Here is a 20,453-nt window from a genome sequence, read left to right as displayed (position 1 = left end):
AGAGCAGGATATGAGACATCGATTTTCAGAGTTATTTCTTATATATGAGTTCTTAATTTCAGTATTTCATAATGTCTTTTATCTTATGTGATCGAATCGTATACAATTTCGAGGACGAAATCAGTTCTTAGAGGGAGATAATTGTAACACCCCAAATTTATCTGAATTTGAGATTATATGAGATTAATTTTTTTTTTCTGAGATTATGAAAATCCGAGGATTGAATTGAAAGATGAAATTTTGATCAGGAACTGAATTGCAAATTTAGAGAAAAGTAAAGGCTAAAGTTCAAATTCCCTATTTTGACTTGGACTTATATATTTATGATATGTATAGGTGTGTATGTGTTTCTCATCTCCTCCAAACCACCTCCTCCATTCTTCTTCTTCTCAAACGTGATCTTGAGTTCTTGTTTTTCCGTGTTGTTCGATCCGTTCGATAGAATTCAAATCTGAACGTGTATTTGCGATCACCGTCTCGAGAGATTCGTTCTGAAGTAAGTTTCATTATAATCTATCATACTTCAAATTTTGGATGTTGTTGGAATCAAATTTTTATTGGTTATATCTGTGCTTGAGGTAGCTGTGACAGTATATCTAAGTAGGATCGGAAAAAGAGCAGCGTATGAATTTGTTATGAATTTCTGAAGTTATTTGAAATTTACCAAAATCTGAGATTTATGAGTTTGATGCGTATATGATGAGATTGATGGATTGATGAGTTTATGAGTTGAATTGGAGAAATATGATGATGATTGTTGATTATTGGCAGTATATTAGCCGTTATGCGGCTGGTTCGAGAATTTTTGAGTTTTGTGAAGTTTGTTTGAGTTTGTTTCGATTTGAGTTGAATGAATGATTTTGAGTAATTATGCATCTCCTTACAGATTTGCTTGAGGGCTGTTGAATTCAGATTATTCAGAAGTTGAATCGATAAAGAGTTGATTTTGATCGGTAATGAGTTTTACTTTGAGTATTTGATTGTGTTTGAATATATTTTGGGAAAAATTGCATATATCACCCTTGTGAAATCCCAAGTTTGCTGATAACCCCCTATGAAATTTTTTTAAGCTAATAACCCCCTGTGACTATAGATTTGTAGCATACACACCCTTCTCAGCTAAAAAATGACGAAAATACCCTACTTAAATAAATAATTAAACTAATTTTTTTTATAATTAAAAATTTAATTGAATAAAATAATCAAATTTTAGTTAAATAACTATGAAAATTATATATAATTATTTTATATTAATATTTGTTATACACGAAATATTTTTTAATAGTAAATTGTATTATTACATTAAATTATGTAATAAGTTTAATTATTTTTTAAATATAATTTAATATTTAAATTAATTAAAGTGATTGTATAAATAAACTTAATTGAAAATATAAGTTAATGTATTGATGTTTTCATTTAAATCTTTAATAAAAGGTGATAAATTAAAGAGTTCTCAAAATTTAAGGGCATTTTTGTCATTTTTAGCCATAAGGGGTGTGTAACTGTGTATGCTACATATCTAAAATCACAGGGGGCTACAAGTTAAAAAAAATTTCATAGGGGGTTATCAATAAACCCGGGATTTCACAGGGGTGATATATTTCATTTTCCCTAGATTTTGATTTAAATCTCTAGAATGTACTTGTCCAGATTTGGAGCACCTTTATTTTGATCGAGAAAAAGGTATAAGCTGACATCGAATTGAATGGGGATGAATACTCGAGATAGAATTGAATATCGAGTTCCCTGAAATCACATACTTGAATGATTTCTTGGTTATGAGTTAGAACTTGAATTTGTTGAGTGATTATATGCTCTTATTTGATTTGATATTAAATGAGTTAATTGAATGTAGTTCGATTCATAATTGCATTCATATTGAGCATATATTCTTGATTTGAGAGGGCTGAGTTGCCTAGTTTTGAATTAGATGATTTGGGAACTATATTTGAGTGGTCTGGGATGTCGAGTTACTCCTAGCGTCTGAATACTCTTTATAGTTGCACCAAATTCTAGGGGATTGAGATACGTGATACCACCCCGATTGGGAACGTAGGTGAGTTTGTTACGAGATCTTATCCTCGGGATCCCAATAGAATAAACACGATTCTTTTGATTATCCGATTTGATAATTTAGATTTTTAAAGACATGCAATTCATCTTTAATTATTGTCAAAGATTATTGATGTATAAATAAGGATGGCACCTAGGCTCTTCCTTCTTTTTTCCAACGGCGCTGTTTTACTATGCGACTGCACATCTTTTTCTGTTTTATTTTGTTCGATGGCGTCGAGGCGCTGTCTTCATGGCGCAGGTGCACCGGTAGCGCTGCTCCATTTTCTTGAGCTTTCTTTTCTTCTTCAAGTTTACTTTTACCACCATTTTTATGTTCCTTTACACTCCATATCGGTGTTGGAAAACTGGCGAGTTCACAGATCAAACGTGATTGATACCCGGTGCAGCGGAAGTTTAAAAATTTTTCATGGAACCTTTCCATGGTATGGGTATCAACCGTTCATCGATTGAATTACGTGTGTGTAAAATTTAAATAACAAATAAATAAATTTTACCTCAAATCTCGCAACGAGATTAATGGACACCAACAGAACAATTCTGCTCTTGTTGTCTCTCCCTGGAACCGATGAACGCCTTCAATCAGGTCCACGAACAGAGGTTTAATCCCTCTGATAGATTGCACTAGAAAATCTATCAGAAGTTTTCTGCGAAGAGAATACACGAATTTGATTCGTTATTCCTTACTGCGATTCAAAATCACAGACCGGAATTTTCTCGGGCAGAGCAAGGAAGGGGCGGCCGAAATATTCTTAAGAGAGGCTAGGGTTTTTCGAAAATTAGCTCTCAAAATTATGACCTATTGTGTGTAATTTCTGTACTGAAATAACTTATTTATAATGCAGGCCACTAACTCCTTAGGGCCCATTAGTCATAAGCTGGGGCCCGACAAGCAAAGCCCGCTCGTTCAGAAATTAATATAAAATTCATCGTGACTCCGATTGATGAAACGATTTCACCAATGTGCACAGAAACCATTTCTGCACGTTTTAAAGTCAAAATAAATTTTCCTGAATCCGAATTCAGTGGTTTCCAAAAAAAATGTCCATCCCTATGTCATTTTAGGAAATCCTACTCCCTTACTCTTATTTAAGAAGTCCAACTCCTTAGTTCATTAAATTTAACTCTTTAAATTTAACTATCTCAACGGGGATTAAAACTCCATTACACTGTGTGACCCTCAATGGTTCAGGGATACAGCTAGCCGTGGGCTCACAACTCCTTGTGACTCGGAACAACACTTTCCGACTTGCCCAACGAATCATGGTAAAGCGCCTAGCAACATCGCCCCATGATTCCCTAGGTATCACTGATAGTGCCTACAAGAACCAGTAGATTTTGGTTAGCGTACAGTACGGTCCCTTCATCCATATATCCCGATCGAATCAACAACCATTGGTATATCGAGAGTCGCTCAAGATTCGATAACTATGCAACACATCTTGAAGATCAAATTAGTGACATCGCATGTGATACTAAGAAACCATTTCTTAAATCACATCAATTACTCTGGCCAGAGATTTATTACACTAATATCTCCTCAGATCGCATAGGATATCCACACTCGCAAGTATGTGGTGAATCCTCGACAACAATGCATCGACTCCTATATGTGTCGTAACTGTACCCAATCTCGACACCTGATGACCCCCTCAGAGTCGGTAAACGAGTCAAAGCACAGTACTAGCATATAGAGTCTCCATGATGTTTCGAGTCGTAAGGACTAATGGTGTACAACCAAAACCGCGGACTTTATCCACTCGATAAGTGATAACCACTTGGAAAGTCCGGATAGGGTAGTTCGACTATTCATCCTATGAATATCCATTTGCATGCTTCGAACATCTCCATGTTCCCTACCAATGAAACGTGGTACTCCGCATCGCAAATGCTAGTCTCAAACTCGAGCGATCCTTATCCTTATTATCGGACGGCTCAATCGACTAGGAACGGTTTTAGAATATACAGTGACTATAAGATGTATTTCATGATAGACATCTCCATGTTCTACCACATCTTACATACACTATAGTATATTCAAGGTCTTTATCAAAACAACAATAGTATATCACAATATAACAATATGAAGTAATATAAAGTCATTGCCATAAAAGTGTAAATAATATTAAACAAAAGATTGTTTATACAAAGAGTCAACAAAGCCCATAGCCACACAGTTGGCTCACTGGGCACCCACTCTTACAATCTCCCACTTGCCCTATAGCCAACTAGTCATACTACGTAGACCCATTGCTTCGCGATGTTTGTCAAACAATGGTCCTGGCAAAGGCTTAGTAAGTGGATCAGCGATATTGTCTGCAGAGGCCACTCGTTCGACACTGATGTCTCCTCTTTCCACAATCTCCCGGATTATGTGGTATTTCCTCAGTACGTGTTTGGATCTTTGATGAGACCTTGGTTCCTTTGCTTGAGCAACGGCACCCGTGTTGTCGCAGTACACCGGGACTGGACCAACAAATTCAGGAATGACGCCCAACTCTTGGACGAAATTCCTCATCCAAACGGCCTCTTTAGCAGCAGCTGATGCTGCAATGTATTCAGCCTCAGTGGTGGAATCCGCTGTGGTGTCCTGCTTGGAACTCTTCCAAGAGACAGCACCGCCATTGAGCATGAACACAAATCCAGAGGTTGACTTCGAGTCATCCACATCACTTTGGAAGCTAGAGTCGGTATAGCCTTTCAGTTTGAGTTCTCGTCCTCCATAAACCATGAACATATTCTTAGTCCTTCGCAAGTACTTAAGAATGTCCTTCACGGCTTTCCAATGCATCTGACCAGGATTAGACTGATATCTGCTCGTGACACTCAGAGCAAATGCTACATCCGGTCTGGTAGATATCATCCCATACATGATACTACCTATAGCTGACGCATATGGTACATGTGTCATATTCTCTATCTCTGCATCAGTCTTGGGACACATAGACTTGGATAGAGAAACTCCATGACACATGGGTAGATGTCCTCTCTTGGAACCATCCATTGAAAACCGTTTCAATATGGTATCGATGTAGGTTGATTGAGTGAGTCCTATCATTCTCTTAGATCTATCTCTATAGATCTGAATCCCTAGAATGTAGGATGCCTCACCCAAATCCTTCATCGAAAATCTACCTGATAACCATATCTTCGTTGACTGCAACATCCCTACATCATTCCCAATGAGTAGGATGTCATCAACATAAAGTACTAAGAATGTCACCGCATCCTTAACTACTTTCTTGTACACGCAAGGTTCCTCCGGGTTCTTAATGAAACCAAAATCTTTAATTGTTTCATCAAATTTCTGGTTCCAACTTCTTGATGCTTGTTTTAGACCATAAATTGATCTCTGAAGCTTGCATACCTTATGCTCGCTTCCCATGGATGTGAACCCCTCAGGCTGCTTCATATAGATTTCTTCCTTAATGTCTCCATTAAGAAAAGCAGTCTTCACATCCATCTGCCATATCTCATAGTCATACCATGCAGCTATGGCAATTAGGATTCTTATGGACTTGAACATTGCGACTGGTGAAAAGGTTTCATCATAGTCAACTCCTTGTCTTTGAGTATAACCTTTCGCCACCAATCGCGCCTTGTAAGTCAATATCTTACCATCAGGCCCAAGCTTTCTTTTGTAGATCCATTTACACCCTATTGGAACAATTCCATCGGGAGGATCCACTAAAGACCAGACTTGGTTAGTATGCATCGAATCCAATTCAGACTGCATAGCTTCAAGCCATAAATTCGAATCCGCATCAGAAATTGCTTCCTTGAAGCTTCTTGGATCACATCCAATGTCGGGTTCATCTTGACCCTCTTCAAGAAGAAGACCATATCGAACTGGAGGTCTAGAAGTCCTCTCGGATCTTCTAGGTGCAGGCGTGTCCAGCAATGGTTCCTGAGGTGTAGGATCGTTATTTTGTATTTCGGGTTCTTCTCGAACTTCTTCGAGTTCCATCATCTCGCCTTTCTTATCCAATAAGAACTCCTTCTCCAAGAAGGTGGCATTCCGTGAAACAAACACCTTTGTTTCAGCAGGATAATAGAAATAATATCCGATTGAATTCTTCGGATACCCCACAAAATAACACAAGCTGGATCGACTATCCAACTTATCTCCCACTGTCCGCTTCACGTAAGCAGGACATCCCCAAATCCTCAAGTACGAATACTTAGGAGCTTTGCCATTCCATAACTCGTATGGTGTCTTGTCCACTGCTTTAGTGTGGACGTTGTTTAACAACAATACCGCCGTTTCAAGCGCATAGCCCCAAAACGAAGGTGGAAGCTCAGTGAAGCTCATCATAGATCGAACCATGTCCAACAAATTTCGATTACGACGCTCCGATACACCATTAAGCTGTGGTGTCATAGGAGGAGTCCACTGAGAGAGAATCCCATTCCCTTTTAGATAGTCCAAAAACTCGGTACTCAAGTATTCTCCACCTCGATCCGATCGAAGTGCTTTAATACTTTTACCTAGCTTGTTTTCTACTTCAGCCTTGAATTCTTTGAACTTTTCAAATGCTTCAGACTTATATTTCATTAAATATAAATACCCATACCTAGAATAATCATCAGTAAAGGTAATGAAGTAGGTGTGTGGCCATGTTGAGTCCCTACTCTAAATGGACCACAAACATCTGTATGGATCAAATCCAACAGATTTTGACTACGCTCAGGCTTCCCCTTAAAAGGAGATTTAGTCATTTTCCCTTTTAGGCAGGATTCACAAGTAGGTAGAGAGTTAATATCAGACATATCAAACATGCCCTCTCCCACTAGCTTGTTCATCCTCCTTGAGGAAATATGACCTAGTCTAGCGTGCCATAGGTTTGCCGGGTTTTGACTATCGATTTTCCTTTTGTTTGTTGTTGCCGGTTTGTCAATACAATTCACTGGAACGTCTTTTAGTTTTAAATTATATAGATCGTTTTCAAGTTGTCCATTTCCAATTAAACATTCATTCTTGTAAATACTGCAAATCCCATTCACAAAATTACAAGAATAACCATCTCTATCAAGCATAGAAATAGAAATAATGTTTTTAATTAAATCTGGCACAAATAAAACATCTCTCAACAATAATTTAAAATCGTTCTGCAATATCAAACAAACATCTCCAATGGCCGTAGCTTCAACTCTGGAACCATTCCCGAGCCTCAGCTGGGTCTCACCCATTCTAAGCCTGCGACTTCTTGTCATCACCTGCAAATCATTGCAAATGTGAGATCCACATCCGGTATCCAATACCCAAGAAGTTGTATTAAGTGACATGTTTATTTCGATATAGAACATACCCTTTGCAGTTCCCAACTGCTCAAGATACTCCTTGCAGTTGCGCTTCCAATGACCCGGCTTCTTGCAGTAATGGCAAACATCCTTGGATTTTCCATTGTTTGAAGCCTTTGTCTTTTGCTTCTTCTCGGGTTCCACTTTCTTGGGTGGGGCAGAACGTTTCTTGCCCTTCATACTTGGCCCCTTCTTAGCAGAAGATGAGGAGCCCACCAAGAAAGCTGGCTTATCCTTCTTAAGTGTGGATTCATATGTAACGAGCATATTGACCATCTCTTCAAGGGTGGCCTCTATCTTGTTCATATTAAAATTTATCACGAATCCATCAAATGAGGAAGAAAGAGATAGAAGCAACAAGTCCACATTGAGTTCATGCTCCAACACCAAATCAAGGGTCGCTAACTTCTGTATGAGCCAAATCACTCGTACCCCATGATCACGGACCGAAGTCCCTTCACGCATGCGGCACGTCATCAACTCCTTAACAGTAGAGAACCTTTCAGCCCTCGACTGAGCCCCAAAAAGCTCCTTGAGTTGCGCGTGAATGTCAGCAGCATTCACCGTGTCCTCAAATCGCCTCTGGAGTTCATCAGACATCGAGGCTTGCATATAGCATTTGGTCTTGATGTCATGGTCCCACCATGCATCAAGCTTGGCCAATTCCTCCGGACTAACATCAGCTGGTGCTTCCTTCGGAGGTGCTTTCTCTAACACATAGAGCATTTTCTCCGAAGTTAAGACAATCTTCAACTTCCGGAACCATTCCGTATAGTTGGCGCCAGTCAGCTTGTTTTGTTCGAGGATCGAGAATAAAGGATTTCGCGAATTCATTGTATGAAATACTGAAAAGAAAAACAGACATATATCAATGATTGTTTAACAATTTACTAAGACATAAAATAGGCGAATTTAATTTTATGAATCTCACTCCCACTATTTTAACGATTTCACCACCCTCTAGTGAAAACGGGAAACTTTTTCCTTAGTGAGAACATGGAGTCCAATTGACAAACTTATGATCCCGAATAATATCAGCCAACCATAATTCTCAAAAGGTAGAGCCCAATTGCTTCCAAAGCAACCCCCATGTGTTTACCTCATGTCCAATAAGGGCCCAATAATATGACGCCGTTTAAAGTGACATGTCAAGATGACCCATCAATATTAAGTTGTGATGGACGGTCGCCATGTGGATCCCCCAATAATATGAGCCGATCCCATGGGAGTTCCACCCAACTTACAACATTTGTCGATCCAATGTACAGCTTTCCGACGGACGGGCCCCCCAATAATATGAGCCGGACCGTATCCGCGGGTAGCATCACATACATTGACCGTTGATGGAAGGTAGGAACATTTAAACAATATTTAAATTTCCTTTATTTATCTTGATATAAATTTTAAATCATATTTAAAATGAGGGATTTTATTTATAAAAATATTTGTCTCATCATATTTAATTTATTGCATGCATTGCCGGATTCACGCAATTTATGTCTAAACATGCATACAATCATAATATCACATATTATATAGGATGATCGATTCCATTTCTAATTGACCCGTGGTTGCCAATCACGGGTCTTAGTCCAATCCTAGGTAATATGCAGTATGCAAATGCAATCCTATTACATATGCTTCCAATTTACATTTCTTCAGTCTTCATTGTCTGCTGGGCCCACCATCTTCAAATCTTGATCTCCCACTAAATCTAATGTATTTACAATAAATAACAATGACAAGTAGGGGATACATTTTAGGGGGTGGGAACGGGCTATAAACCAAGCCCACTTTTATTACATATGACATTCATATCGGGCCATAAACCAGGCCCATTAATAAAACCAACAACAATAAAGACAAAATGTAAATTCCTAACATACACCTACAAAATTGGTCATGGCAATCGATCATCCTTATCCAATAACCTTTAATTCAAAATTAATTTATTGGATAACATGCTGTGGCAATTCAAATTTAAACAAGATAAAATCATATTTTATATATAAAATCACATTTCACATATAAAATCATATTTTATCTCCATATCAAATAAAATCATATTTTATCTATAAAATCCAATTTTACAAATAAAATCATATTTTACTCAATATATCATAAGATCATATCTTATCATCAATTGTACCAAAATAATTGATTTCAAAATTCAATTTACGGATAAAATATTAAAATTTTCCAAAAATTCAAATTTATCCAAAATCAATTTTAAAATTTACGGACTCGAACAATTCGATCCGAAATCTCGTGAACCAATCAAAAACAATTTTTGACCGGACCAAAAATAAAATTTTAACATATTAAAATTAATTTTTAATAAAATATTAATTTTTCCCGCGGGCCACCCGGGACACTCCCGGGTTGGCCCGCACCCGGGGCGCGGGCCGGGGCAGCCCGGCTGCCCCCTTAGGGCAGCAACGCTTGCTGCCCTGGCGGCGCCTGGCGCCGCCGCTGGGCGGCGCCGTGCGTCGCCCTGGGCAGCGCCGAGCGCTGCCCTGCGCAGCGCCCAGCGCTGCGCTGGGCAGCGCCCAGCGCTGCCCTGGGCAGCGACGGTCGCCGCCCTGGGCGGCGCCGTGCGCCCCCTTTTGGGCGGCGCCGTGCGCCGCCCCTGGGGGCAGCGACCATCGCTGCCCCCTCCGGGCAGCGATCCAATCGCTGCCCGGGTTTCGCCCCCGAAAAATTTTTTTTTTTATTAAAAATATTTATTTTGTTTCAAAAACCGAGACTCAAAAATTTTGTACAATTGATTAATTCAATCGATTGATCTGAGCAACCTGGCTCTGATACCACTGTTGGAAAACTGGCGAGTTCACAGATCAAACGCGATTGATACCCGGTGCAGCGGAAGTTTAAAAATTTTTCATGGAACGTTTCCATGGTATGGGTATCAACCGTTCATCGATTGAATTACGTGTGTGTAAAATTTAAATAACAAATAAATAAATTTTACCTCAAATCTCGCAACGAGATTAATGGACACCAACAGAACAATTCTGCTCTTGTTGTCTCTCCCTGGAACCGATGAACGCCTTCAATCAGGTCCACGAACAGAGGTTTAATCCCTCTGATAGATTGCACTAGAAAATCTATCAGAAGTTTTCTGCGAAGAGAATACACGAATTTGATTCGTTATTCCTTACTGCGATTCAAAATCACAGACCGGAATTTTCTCGGGCAGAGCAAGGAAGGGGCGGCCGAAATATTCTTAAGAGAGGCTAGGGTTTTTCGAAAATTAGCTCTCAAAATTATGACCTATTGTGTGTAATTTCTGTACTGAAATAACTTATTTATAATGCAGGCCACTAACTCCTTAGGGCCCATTAGTCATAAGCTGGGGCCCGACAAGCAAAGACCGCTCGTTCAGAAATTAATATAAAATTCATCGTGACTCCGATTGATGAAACGATTTCACCAATGTGCACAGAAACCATTTCTGCACGTTTTAAAGTCAAAATAAATTTTCCTGAATCCGAATTCAGTGGTTTCCAAAAAAAATGTCCATCCCTATGTCATTTTAGGAAATCCTACTCCCTTACTCTTATTTAAGAAGTCCAACTCCTTAGTTCATTAAATTTAACTCTTTAAATTTAACTATCTCAACGGGGATTAAAACTCCATTACACTGTGTGACCCTCAATGGTTCAGGGATACAGCTAGCCGTGGGCTCACAACTCCTTGTGACTCGGAACAACACTTTCCGACTTGCCCAACGAATCATGGTAAAGCGCCTAGCAACATCGCCCCATGATTCCCTAGGTATCACTGATAGTGCCTACAAGAACCAGTAGATTTTGGTTAGCGTACAGTACGGTCCCTTCATCCATATATCCCGATCGAATCAACAACCATTGGTATATCGAGAGTCGCTCAAGATTCGATAACTATGCAACACATCTTGAAGATCAAATTAGTGACATCGCATGTGATACTAAGAAACCATTTCTTAAATCACATCAATTACTCTGGCCAGAGATTTATTACACTAATATCTCCTCAGATCGCATAGGATATCCACACTCGCAAGTATGTGGTGAATCCTCGACAACAATGCATCGACTCCTATATGTGTCGTAACTGTACCCAATCTCGACACCTGATGACCCCCTCAGAGTCGGTAAACGAGTCAAAGCACAGTACTAGCATATAGAGTCTCCATGATGTTTCGAGTCGTAAGGACTAATGGTGTACAACCAAAACCGCGGACTTTATCCACTCGATAAGTGATAACCACTTGGAAAGTCCGGATAGGGTAGTTCGACTATTCATCCTATGAATATCCATTTGCATGCTTCGAACATCTCCATGTTCCCTACCAATGAAACGTGGTACTCCGCATCGCAAATGCTAGTCTCAAACTCGAGCGATCCTTATCCTTATTATCGGACGGCTCAATCGACTAGGAACGGTTTTAGAATATACAGTGACTATAAGATGTATTTCATGATAGACATCTCCATGTTCTACCACATCTTACATACACTATAGTATATTCAAGGTCTTTATCAAAACAACAATAGTATATCACAATATAACAATATGAAGTAATATAAAGTCATTGCCATAAAAGTGTAAATAATATTAAACAAAAGATTGTTTATACAAAGAGTCAACAAAGCCCATAGCCACACAGTTGGCTCACTGGGCACCCACTCTTACAATCGGACAACAAATCTCATACTTACTTCGTCTCCTACAAACGATAAAAACAACAATAAAATATGCATAATATCTCTCGATACATCAAGCCGAGTCAAATATTATGTAAATTAAGTGCATAAATTGCACTTATCAATAAACGACACCATCGCATCTTGGCCCCCGGAATCTTGGCCCTCTTCACCACCTTCCTAGACCTCGCATCCTACTCCCCCTAGGTCCTCGAGTCGACGACCTCTCATTCCATTAGATCGAGAATCACCTTGCTGTCAGCCTGAGTCCTCGACTACCCGGTCTCCCCTCCAGGTATATTGAGCATTTTCTCACCATTATCCGGGGTCTCTGGGCCCCAAACTGACAACCCGGTCAATTCTTCCTCCAAGTCTAGACTAAAGATAGTATAAGGTATCACTTCCCATCATCCCATGTCAATATATTTTATATTTTCATGAGGAGTTAAACTTTTTGGTTTTTTCAATACAACTAGCATCAAAATTAGTTTTAACTTCGTGCAAACGTCGGATAATCACTTAGCCTTTCAATATAAATTATAGAATAATTTATAAATCATTTAAAATAAATTTAATCGAACACTCTAAACATCGAGCTAAATTTCGACTTTTCTCGTTTAGGCTAACTCGAGAACTCTATATTCTTTTTCCACATGGACCTAGTCCTTAAATGGAAATGGGCTCAAATCCTTAAATGACCAGGAACAAATAAATAAATAATAATAATTATTTAGTGGCGATGGTCCCAATTTGATCTAACGGTAAAGTGATTTTGGCAGCAGGGATCCTATCGTCCGCATTGTACGCCTTCATTCAATGCACTTTAATATACCCAAAACACCCACGACGCTCACGTGCACCGTGTCAGACCTATTTTAAAAAGTCCAGGGGTAAAACCGTCATTTCAAACCCCTCCACCGTCGCATTTCACAACTGCAGTGTGCGACTTCGTCACCATTCGAATGTCAGTTGGCGAGAGAATGAGAGAGTGAGTGATGTGAAGAGGAATCTCGCTCCGATTTCTTCTTTGCAAGTTCGTCTTCCGGTGGAGCTTCGTTGGATTTTTGGCTCGGGGATCGAGGTTGGTTAGCATTTTCTTCCGATTTGGTGGAGTACTCGCGAAATTGTTGTTACGGCGGAGGATTGCTGTTAATTTTTGTTTTAGGAGCACTTTCTTCTTCTGTGATCGATTATTGCTCATTGAAGCCAATTTCGAACTGTTTCCTGCCAGATTCTGTGTGGTCATGGATAACATTTCTCCGATTTGTACTCTTCAGATTAGTCTTCGTTGGTGGATGACTCTTAAAATTGTGATTGCAGAGGAGAATAGCTGTCAGCTTTTTGATTTATGAGCAATATCGTTCATTGCTCATCAGCATTGTGCTTCTTCGATTTTTACTGTTCCATTTGACGACTTTTGGTTTTCCTTTTGCTTTGATGTTGTGTCATATTAATTGTTTTTTTTAATAAAAAAAAGTGGTATTATATTCACTTTACTGGACGCGTAAAGCATATTCACCTGAAAAAACTGACGTTATTATTTTATTATAATGTATTACAGTTCACGCTTCCTTGAAGAGAAGACTTTTTTCGTATGGGCTAATTAAGGGTGATAGCTGAAGCGTACCTGAATATTTTGAGAAATTTGCGGACCGAACAGATGCAGATTTTATTTTACCGCGTGATTTTCTCCCCTTATTCAGTGGTATTTTTGCTGGTTAATAATTAATCGAATCTTATTCAATTATTTTGTTACCGTTAATTTGGTGATACCATTATCAGATACCGTATTTATTCATGCATCGTGTGGTTTATGGCAATTTGATGTTTTGTCTTCTGATGAAATACCAACTGTTGTATTTTGCAGGGGCAAAGCTCCCCCTCCGCCATTTTATTTAGATCTTAAATATTAAGTCTCAGTTCAGGGCCAAAACATTATTCCTAAGGTAACACTCATTGTCAGTTTCACTCTCCCAATAAAATAACAAATATTCTATGTTTTGTACGAAGTGGGTGCGTGGTGTGGTGTGGTGTGCTTGATGGGGGTCCACTATTCGAGTTTGGCCGGCCTTTTTGGACAAAATCATTACTTGGAGTCGAAGCATAGTTGGGGTCCCCATTAAGCAAAGTTATCTAATTGTGAGATTTTTGACTCTGTCCAAAATGTAATTGAGATTTCTGTTGGAAAGAAAATGCTTTAGGTCAGCCATTAAGCAAAATGTTTAATCACAACCAACCCCTAACAACTAACCCTTTTACCAAAATCAATTGTTTGATAATGGCTTCTTAAGTTTTCTTTAATTATCTCTATTGCTCTATATTTTCTGCAGGTATTCATGCATTAGAGTGGTGGAGTCTTTTAATTCCCATTGCAAGTCCAACGACTCAATTTACAACAATGCTAACTGTCTTTGCCTTTTTGGTCTTACGAGAATGGTCCCTCGAGTAGTTTTGTGTTGATTTCTCTTGTTGGGATTTTTTGGGCAAGATTTAATTATGTATATTCACATTTGGTGAGATTGGAGTGGATTCTAGGATAAAAAGGGGTCGAGGTAAAAATGGGGGCGATTGGTGCAGAAGATTTAATGAATTGGGAGAAGCTGCAAGGCATGGGGAATGGAAGTGATGAGAAGATTCTGGTGTTGGTGAGGTTAAGGCCTTTGAATGAGAAGGAGATTTCACGAAACGAAGTTGCGGATTGGGAATGCATCAACTCGACCACCATTTTGTACCGGAACAGCCTCCAGGAGCGGTCTGGACTCCCTACAGCTTACTCATTTGGTAAGCAGTGCATTTTGTTGCATATTACATCTGGATTAGATCATCTTTTCCAGTTTTTATCATGAAACCAATATACAATAATATCTCTCAATCATGCAGTATTAGGTGCTTTGAGCAAGAACTGAAAGTATTTCATCAACTTTCTCTCATTTTTATTCAAGTTCTGTTTGTATTTCGTTCTATTTCTGAAAAGGATTTAAGGATGCATCAGAATCCTTGACCGAATATAGATGTTCCATTTTAGGTCATAACAAGTCATTTGAATGTTAATGCTCGCAATTTTATGTCAGATTCATCCTAGAAGCTGCAGCTTGAGTGAAATATTATGTACAAATCACAAGCTTTTAAAGTAGCCTGCTGTGTGACTTCAATATCGATTTTATCCCCATGTTTATTTTCCACAAATCACGACTGCTGAGGAATTCTAATGCAACCATCTTTCTGCTTCCTGTTTTGTGTATGTGTTTAAAATGGTAGATAGAGTATATAGGGGTGATTGCACGACCAGGGAGGTGTATGAAGAAGGAACAAAAGATATTGCTTTTTCGGTGGTTGGTGGTATCAACTGTAAGTATGATACTAGATGACTTTGTTTGATGTTTGTTGATTACAACTGCCTTCATCCAGATAAATGTTTTAAGAAAGTCGTGTGTAATATGAAAAAGGAATGGCTGCAACATTTTTTCATAATCTTTTGGTCCTTTCCATTTCAGCTACGATTTTTGCGTATGGTCAGACAAGCAGCGGGAAGACGTACACAATGAATGGTATTACCGAGTATACAGTAGCTGATATTTATGATTATATACATAAGGTATGTAAGTTCTAATTCTATAATTCTAATCTCAGAGAATTGATGAATAAAATATTTCATTATCAGTGCAGTTTTTTCTTTCCTATTTAAAGGAATCCTGTTTTTCCTACCTTTTTTTAAAAATGGCACTTTCTTCTTTTTCCTCCCTCTTCATCCTCCAGCATGAAGAAAGAGCATTTGTTCTAAAGTTTGCTGCAATGGAGATATATAACGAAGTTGTTAGGGATCTCCTAAGCACGGATAATATTCCATTAAGGATACTTGATGATCCAGAGGTAAGTTTTATATTTGTAATCTTGTAAATATATGCATATATGTTTCTTTAATTGTATTCTCCTTTCCCTTCTGTAGAGGGGAACTGTTATAGAGAAACTCACAGAAGAAACTTTAAGGGATTGGAACCACCTAAAGGAGCTGCTATCCATCTGCGAAGGTAAGACATTTTCCATCTGAATATTGGTTTATTCTCCAAGTATATATTCTGAGAATATCATCTTGTATATTTACATTTTTTTAACTTTTGCATAGCACAAAGACAGATTGGGGAGACCTCATTAAATGAAACAAGCTCTAGATCCCATCAGATGCTTAGACTGGTTAGCTCACCTTTCTTTCCCCCTAGCAATTTTTGGTGTGATTTTTGTGGAAAATATTAAAGTATCATCGTTTGTTGGCAATATCTTATTTTCCAGACAATTGAAAGTTCTGCTCGTGAATTTTTAGGGAAAGGCAACTCAACAACCCTTGCTGCTAGTGTGGTAGAGTGACATTCATTTTTCATATGAATTCCTCAACTTTTTCTGATGGTGATAATAAATGTGCAAGTATTTGAACAGTTATTTATTCGGATGGTTGTTATTCAATTGTTTTGCCTGCAGAATTTTGTTGACCTGGCAGGCAGTGAGCGCGCATCTCAAGCACTATCAGTTGGGCAAAGGCTTAAAGAAGGCTGTCATATAAATCGTAGTTTACTGACCCTAGGGACTGTAATCCGAAAGCTTAGGTTGATGTCTCGCCCTAATATCTTAAATTCCCAATTTGGAATTTTTTTAGCTTCCTTATGGTTTGGTATGCCAATAATTAAATCTGGTTACTCGTTCATTACACTGAACTGGACGTAATTCCTTTAAAAATTTACTGGGACTCATGTACGTACATACTCTTCCTATTATTCATGTCCTCGCTAAAATCGTAAACTACAGACAAAGAGGATCATTCGCTTATCCACCATCTGTGAGTAAAGTATTTTTTTCATTTCAACTTTTGAATTATATGACTTCATGCAGCAAAGGAAGGCATGGACACATCAATTACAGAGATTCAAAGCTTACACGGATTCTGCAGCCTGCCCTGGGAGGCAATGCGAGAACTGCTATCATTTGCACCTTGACCCCTGCCAGAAGCCATGTTGAGCAATCAAGAAATACCCTTTTATTTGCAACCTGCGCAAAGGAAGTATCAACTAACGCACAGGTCAATGTTGTGATGTCTGATAAGGCTTTGGTGAAACAACTTCAGAAAGAAGTAGCTAGGCTGGAGAGCGAGTTAAGAACTCCAGGATCAACTTGTGATCATGCAGCATTGTTAAGAAAGAAAGATGTGCAGATTGAAAAGGTTATGATTCATTTACCTGATATTTCATACTTCACCGGTCTATTTTTAACATTTTTCTTAAAATATTTTACTCAACTAGAAGGCAATTCGTTTTAATGGAATGTTCAGCAAATGCAAACTACCTGGACAGAATTGATCTTTGCTCAGAATTATCATCATGTCCAGTTTCAATATACAATTAGTGTGCTCTCACATGGTTTCACCAGATATTTAGGGTAAAGAAAAATTTCTATGTGATGTACATATCCACATAAGCACAAGAATACATATCTACATGGGTACTAGTAAAAGAGTTTATGGCACAAATTTCTTCTCAATAATGTTTACAGAGAGGTGCTACTAGAAAGAGAATAATTATTAGAAGTTAATATGGATTGCCCCTGTCAATATTTTCAGCTGGAGAAAGAGAATAGAGAGCTGAAGAAGGAACGAGATCTTGCTCATTCTCGGATTGAGGATTTACTACGAGTTGTCGAAAACATTGAGCGTTCACATAAGCTCGTTGAAATTCAATCTGTTGATGGAGAGTTCGAATGTAATGGGATTTTAGATCCACTACTTTCAGAAAGCGGTGAGGATCATTCTTTATCTGATGACGTATCTGATTCAAGTAAAGGAATAGATGAATCTGTGACAGCGATTGGAGAATATTCTGATGACACGTGTAAGGAAGTCGGATGTATCGATATGGATGAATCCGAACAAGATGAGTCAAATGGTGAAAATAGAGAAAGATCACCAAATGCATGGCAGCCTAGGTACGAAAGCATCGTTGCACATGAGACCGGAGGAGCATTATCCACCAGAATTAGTGACTCAGAAAGTGGTCATTCTTTTTGTTTTCTTGAGCAGAAGTTTCAAGATTTGCGGAAGACCATTGATTCCTTGGTCGTGCCTTACCCCGATTCATCTTCTCCTGGGGCCACATCAACCAGTATGACTGGTTCTGACTGTGACAGATTAAAAATGACATCAAGCAGAAGTAGTAGAGCTAATGTAACGACTGGTTCACCGGACTTTGAGATGCCTGAACAAAGTGAAAGCACACCACCAACAGTGTTGGAGAAAACCTTCGTCGGAAGACCAGAAGGTGTCTTCCAAAGAAAGCACTGGAAAATTCGTCCTGTTATTTATGGTGCAAATAACGAGGCATTGTCCAGAAATGATTCTCTATCCTCAGACTCTGGTAGTTTCATAGATGAAACAAATGATAAGAGCACCCAAGAGGATGAGGACATTCCTACTCTTGGTTCGTTTGTTGCTGGACTCAAGGAGATGGCGAAGCTTCAGTATGAAAATCAATCCATGAATCAGGTGAGAGTGGTCCTATTCTGGAATCCTCATTTCGATAGAAATTATACGTTTAATTACTGTGAGGCCTTCATCTTAGCATGTAGTTAGTAAATGTGTAAGGAGAGCTGTTGCAATGATTTTTAACCTGATCTGATGTTCTTAGGTTGAAGAGATAGGAAATAGAGCTGAAACGAATGCCAGGGATGCTACCTTCGACCCAGTGCAAGATTGGTCCATGAAATTTGAGAAGCTGCAGAAATTGATTATTGAACTATGGCAGGCTTGCAATGTGTCATTAGTCCATAGGACATACTTCTTCCTCCTCATTAAAGACGACTTCACAGATTCCATTTACATGGAGGTAGAGCATAGGAGACTATCCTTCCTTAGGGAGACTTTCTCTCGGGGTAATTCAGCGGTTCATGATGGTCGAACTCTGACACTAGCATCAAGGTAAATCATTAAAACTCTCATTCACACTCTACATCTTGACAGAAAATTCCTGTTATGCTTTTCATAAACATGATTCTGCATGGGTGAACTTAATCCAGACTCCCAGTACGTAAAATACTTTGTAAACATGAAACTTACCTGGAGTTGACAGGAATAAGGCGTGGGAATCAAGTCGGGTCATGTACATAAGATCTTAAAGTTGCTAGACAATTTTAAGTTTGGTCAAAAGGTTTAATAAGCAGAAATTTCATCAACGCACGCCGCTGAATATCTCTTTTATTGTCTTCAAATTCTTTATTTGGACTCTTGAGTTTCAACTTCAATCACCTACTGTTGTTGGAATGGCAGCAAGAAAGCTCTTCGACGTGAAAGAGAGATGCTGAGCAGGCTTATGCATAAAAGGTACACAGAAGACGAAAGAAGAAGGATATACAATGAGTGGGGCATCAGTGTGAATTCAAAACAAAGGAGGTTGCAGCTGGTTCACCTCTTATGGAGTGACACCGAAAATATGGACCATGTCACCAAGAGTGCTGCCATCATTGCGAAGCTGATTAGCTTCTCGCAGCATGGGCAAGCCCACAAGGAGATGTTTGGGCTTAGCTTCACGCCTCCACGCATGAGCAGAAGATCGTTTAGCTGGAAAAACAGTATGGTGTCTCTTTTATAATGGATCGCAGCAGTAGTTTTTACAGTTTCAGAAGTTACAGCTCTCATTGCATATAAATTTACCGATTTCAATGAGTGTCATGACCGATTTTTCCGCCTTTCTGGTAGGTTTTGATGAGCTTTTTCCATGAGTGTTGTTGGGTCTGCTCAGGCTTAGAACCTGATCAGTTCATGTTGTTCATGTACTGGAAAGTGTTTCAACCGTTTGTATTTGGGCTGTAATGTAATTCAAATATGATTTGGAAACTGCATTCAATCTTTTCCTGCGAAATGGACAAATCTCCACCATATTAGATCATGTACACATGGGCTAGACAGCAGTAAAAATGATAGAGATTTTGAATATGGTTGTTTTGACTTTTCTATTTACCTCTCGTACTTGGTGAATTTGATACTTGCATGATTACTGCAAAAATTATAATGTGCAAGAGACCAACTGACCAAGTGTAAAATATATTATGGGGACTTGAATATAAAAAAAGTAAGACTCCCGTAAAACCGTCCATTTTCGTGAGATGGGTTAACTCAAATAAAAACAAATACCCGATCAGGTTAATTGGATTTGAATAATTGGAGCACATGGAAACACTAGCTACTGATTCCTCGGCTCTGCCTATCAATTCTACTCCGTCTCACGCATTTCAATTTTTCTTCGATTTGAATTTCTCTTCAATTTCACGATCAAATGGCGTGTTTAGGTCACAAGATTTCAGAACTGGGTTTAGAGCACAAAATTTCTCTCACCTCTGTCTTTCAAAGCTTAA

The 20,453-nt window shown here is 38.8% G+C and overlaps 1 protein-coding gene across 1 annotated transcript; it reads left to right on the top strand.

Annotated features, from left to right (window-relative positions):
• The first annotated feature begins 12,938 nt into the window (after positions 1–12,938).
• Positions 12,939–20,004, top strand: LOC140872915 (kinesin-like protein KIN-7E). Its single transcript, XM_073275837.1, has 15 exons — positions 12,939–13,146; positions 13,627–13,770; positions 13,933–14,011; positions 14,396–14,846; positions 15,324–15,413; positions 15,560–15,660; positions 15,822–15,935; positions 16,012–16,093; positions 16,189–16,256; positions 16,353–16,418; positions 16,539–16,663; positions 16,947–17,274; positions 17,671–18,588; positions 18,731–19,020; positions 19,369–20,004. Exons 4-15 carry the CDS (start codon positions 14,624–14,626, stop codon positions 19,688–19,690), a joined length of 2,727 nt encoding a protein of 908 aa, XP_073131938.1. The 5' UTR covers positions 12,939–13,146; positions 13,627–13,770; positions 13,933–14,011; positions 14,396–14,623; the 3' UTR covers positions 19,691–20,004.
• Positions 20,005–20,453: the final 449 nt, after the last annotated feature.

Source organism: Henckelia pumila, unplaced genomic scaffold, assembly GCF_033568475.1.
Source record: "Henckelia pumila isolate YLH828 unplaced genomic scaffold, ASM3356847v2 CTG_485:::fragment_3, whole genome shotgun sequence".
Lineage (NCBI taxonomy): Eukaryota > Viridiplantae > Streptophyta > Magnoliopsida > Lamiales > Gesneriaceae > Henckelia > Henckelia pumila.
Note: the sequence above shows the minus strand (reverse complement) of the source record. Positions and strands in the feature narration are given on the sequence as shown.